The sequence below is a fragment of the Cyprinodon variegatus genome, unplaced genomic scaffold (assembly GCF_000732505.1).
Source record: "Cyprinodon variegatus isolate N-32 unplaced genomic scaffold, C_variegatus-1.0 Scaffold705, whole genome shotgun sequence".
NCBI lineage: Eukaryota > Metazoa > Chordata > Actinopteri > Cyprinodontiformes > Cyprinodontidae > Cyprinodon > Cyprinodon variegatus.
Window position 1 is genome coordinate 194,104 of NW_015151158.1, and position 3,194 is coordinate 197,297.

The 3,194-nt window shown below is 49.7% G+C and overlaps 1 protein-coding gene across 2 annotated transcripts in view; it reads left to right on the forward strand.

The window, feature by feature from the left end:
- eif5b (eukaryotic translation initiation factor 5B) overlaps positions 1-3,194 on the forward strand; it is a 43,259-nt gene that overhangs the window by 7,948 nt on the left and 32,117 nt on the right. For both annotated transcript variants that reach the window (XM_015394714.1, XM_015394716.1), the window contains 9 exons: positions 1,101-1,384; positions 1,466-1,573; positions 1,665-1,775; positions 1,844-1,911; positions 1,981-2,122; positions 2,197-2,328; positions 2,410-2,592; positions 2,670-2,831; positions 2,918-3,049. In XM_015394714.1, the coding sequence (XP_015250200.1) occupies positions 1,101-1,384; positions 1,466-1,573; positions 1,665-1,775; positions 1,844-1,911; positions 1,981-2,122; positions 2,197-2,328; positions 2,410-2,592; positions 2,670-2,831; positions 2,918-3,049 (1,322 nt within the window). The remainder of the gene's footprint in view (positions 1-1,100; positions 1,385-1,465; positions 1,574-1,664; positions 1,776-1,843; positions 1,912-1,980; positions 2,123-2,196; positions 2,329-2,409; positions 2,593-2,669; positions 2,832-2,917; positions 3,050-3,194) is intronic.

A 3,194-nucleotide genomic window follows, 5' to 3' on the forward strand; every position in this document is an offset into this window, starting at 1 on the left:
ACTTCCTTTCTTTAATCTCGTTTTTATTAAGATTCATTTTCAGTTTTATGCTACTTGGGGAAAAATTTGATTTTTTCTTTTTTTTTTAAACAGATTGAAGGTTTTTGGTGCGGTTTATTTATATTTTACTTAATATGACTTAGTCTTTTTATATGAATTATTAAGTACTGAAGAGGATTAGGGCCACTTAAAAAAAAAAAAATGTTAACGATTTTTAAGTATTATTTCAGTTTAATTTGGGGAAAAAAGTCAGAATTCAGACTTTAATCTCAGAATTCTGCCAGCTAACAAACATGTTAGCATCCAGCCGTAGCCATGTCTGTTTTAGAGTCTAGCTCTCTGGTTTTAATCTCCTTCTGTTCTTCCATTAATCAAATAGCATCACCAGGGGCCCTCGGGGACGGGAAAGTCACCTAATTCCATCATTTTCCACCAATGTGTTCCCGTTTCTCCCAAACAACTGAAGGGAGATTAAAGTCAGAAAATTCCGAGATTAAAGTCAGAAAGTTCCGAGATGAAAGTCAGAAAGTTCCGAGATGGAAGTCAGAATGTTCCGAGATGAAAGTCAGAATATTCCGACATTAAAGAGATTTGATCCTTAACAAACAGGAGCCATACAGTTTGTCCGAGTGGAGTTGCCATATGTTGATGTCAGAAGAATGGGATTAGAGGCGACGAGGCAGCTGCTGCCTAAAGATGATCTACACCTAAGAAATGTTCCTAGCTAAAAGCCTGATGCTTTAGATTGAGTTTCCCTCGTAATCCTGCTGCTTGTCCTGCTGTAGAAGACGTTAGTCTGCAAACTTTATTCTACGGAAGAGGATTAGGGCAACTTGAAAAAAATAAAATTAACTGATTTTTACATTTTATTTCAGTTTAGTATGGGAAACAAGTCAGAATTCTGACTAAATTCTGACAATAAAAAAAGTCAGAATTCTGCCTTTTTTCCATACTAAACTGAAATAAAATGTTTAAATCAGGAAACTTGTTTTTTTTCCCAGTGGCCCTAACCCTCTTCCATTTTATTCGCTTGTTTCTGTTTCAGGATTTTTTTTTTTCGTCCAAAACTGTTCATAATTTTTTTGCCTTTATTTTGCCAGAGTTGAAAAAAGTCCACATCGAGGTGAAGGAGGAGTCGGCCGCTCCTCATCAGCCTGCGGCCAGTGAGGAGGAGGATGAGGAAGAGGAGGAGGAAGACGACGATGATGAGGAGGAGGAGGAAGAAGACGAGGAGGAGGAGGAGAGTGAGGAAGAAGCAGAGAAAGAGCCGGCGGGTCATGGGAAGAGGAGAGCGGCGAGCGAAGAGGAGAGCAGCGAGAGTGACGACGACGACGGGAGGACGAAGGAGGAGCGGCTGTACGACCGCGCCAAGAAGAGGATAGAGGTGGGGCTGAGGTTTATGGGAGGAGTGAGAGGTCGTGTCGTTGGGAACGTCTTTGGCTGACGGGCTGCTGTCTCGGAACAGAAACGGCGAGCGGAGAACATGAAGAACATCGACCCGGACCGGCTGCGGGCGCCGGTGGTCTGCGTTCTGGGACACGTGGACACGGGGAAGACAAAGATCCTGGATAAGGTGATGCTTCCTCCGATTCCCCGCCGACCCGCTCCTTTTATCTTTGAAAGAAAAAAAAGGTCCAACTCTGCTGCGGTGCGTTTGTCTGCAGCTGCGACACACCCACGTCCAGGACGGCGAGGCCGGAGGAATCACGCAGCAGATCGGCGCCACCAACGTCCCCAAGGAGACCATCGAGGAGCAGACCAAGATGGTTAAAAATGTGAGAGGTGTCACTCTGAGGAATTCAGTCTTTGTTTGCAGTTTGTTGACCTTCATCCGTTTGTGCAGTTCGACAAAGAAAGCGTGAGGATCCCCGGCATGCTGATCATCGACACGCCAGGACACGAGTCCTTCAGGTAAGACTCCTCCCCCTCCTCCCCCCGTCCGCCCCCGCCGGCCGGCTCACCCTCCCTCTGCCTCCACAGTAACCTTAGAAACAGAGGCAGCTCCCTGTGCGACATCGCCATCCTGGTGGTGGACATCATGCACGGCCTGGAGCCTCAGACCATCGAGTCCATCAACCTGCTGAAGGAGAAGAAGTGTCCGTTCATCGTGGCCCTGAACAAGGTCCCCCGCCTGCTCCTCTCCGCCCTCCCTCTTCTTCTCCCGCTTGTTTTCTGACGCCGTTCTCCTCCGATCAGATCGACCGACTCTACGACTGGAAGAAGAGCCCGGAGACGGACGTGGTGGCCACGCTGAAGAAGCAGAAGAAGAACACCAAAGACGAGTTTGACGAGCGGACCAAGGCCATTATCGTGGAGTTTGCCCAGCAGGTAAACCACCAGCCTATCAGAGCTTGGCGTTTTCCCGCCTCAGGACACGCGTTTCACGAGCCTCTCCCTCCCGCTCCTCAGAGTCTGAACGCCGCCTTGTTCTACGAGAACAAGGACCCCAGGACGTTCGTGTCGCTGGTGCCCACCTCGGCTCACAGCGGCGACGGGATGGGGAACCTCATCGCCCTGTTGGTGGAGCTCACTCAGACCATGCTGGCCCGCCGCCTGGCCCACTGCGACGAGCTGAGAGCTCAGGTCATGGAGGTGAGTCGCGATTTGACCATCTTTCAGAGCGCATGACGACGACGATGGTGATGATGATGATCTGACTGTGTGCGCAGGTGAAAGCGCTGCCTGGGATGGGAACCACGATAGACGTCATCCTGATCAATGGCCGTCTGCGTGAAGGAGAGACCATCATCGTCCCGGGCGTGGAGGGACCCATCGTCACGCAGATCAGAGGCCTGCTGCTGCCGCCGCCGCTGAAGGAGCTGCGAGTCAAAGTGATTTCCGTAAACCTCCTCGCTCTGGCGGCCGAAGCTCCTGCGGTCGCCCTGAAACTCTTCTTCTCTCGTTTGTCTGCCGGCAGAGCCAGTACGAGAAGCACAAGGAGGTGTCCACGTCTCAGGGGGTGAAGATTTTAGGGAAGGACTTGGAGAAGACGTTGGCAGGGCTCCCCCTGCTGGTGGCCCACAGAGAAGACGAGATCCCCGTCTTAAGGGTACCTCTCTGCTGTGCTTGTTGCTCTGCTGTGACGGGGTTTCCACGGTTCACTTCAAATCATTAAACTATTATTTAATTTAAAGCCTTAATGGCATTAAATGGTGATTAAAATGCTTTATTTAAAGAAAAAAAATGCAGATATA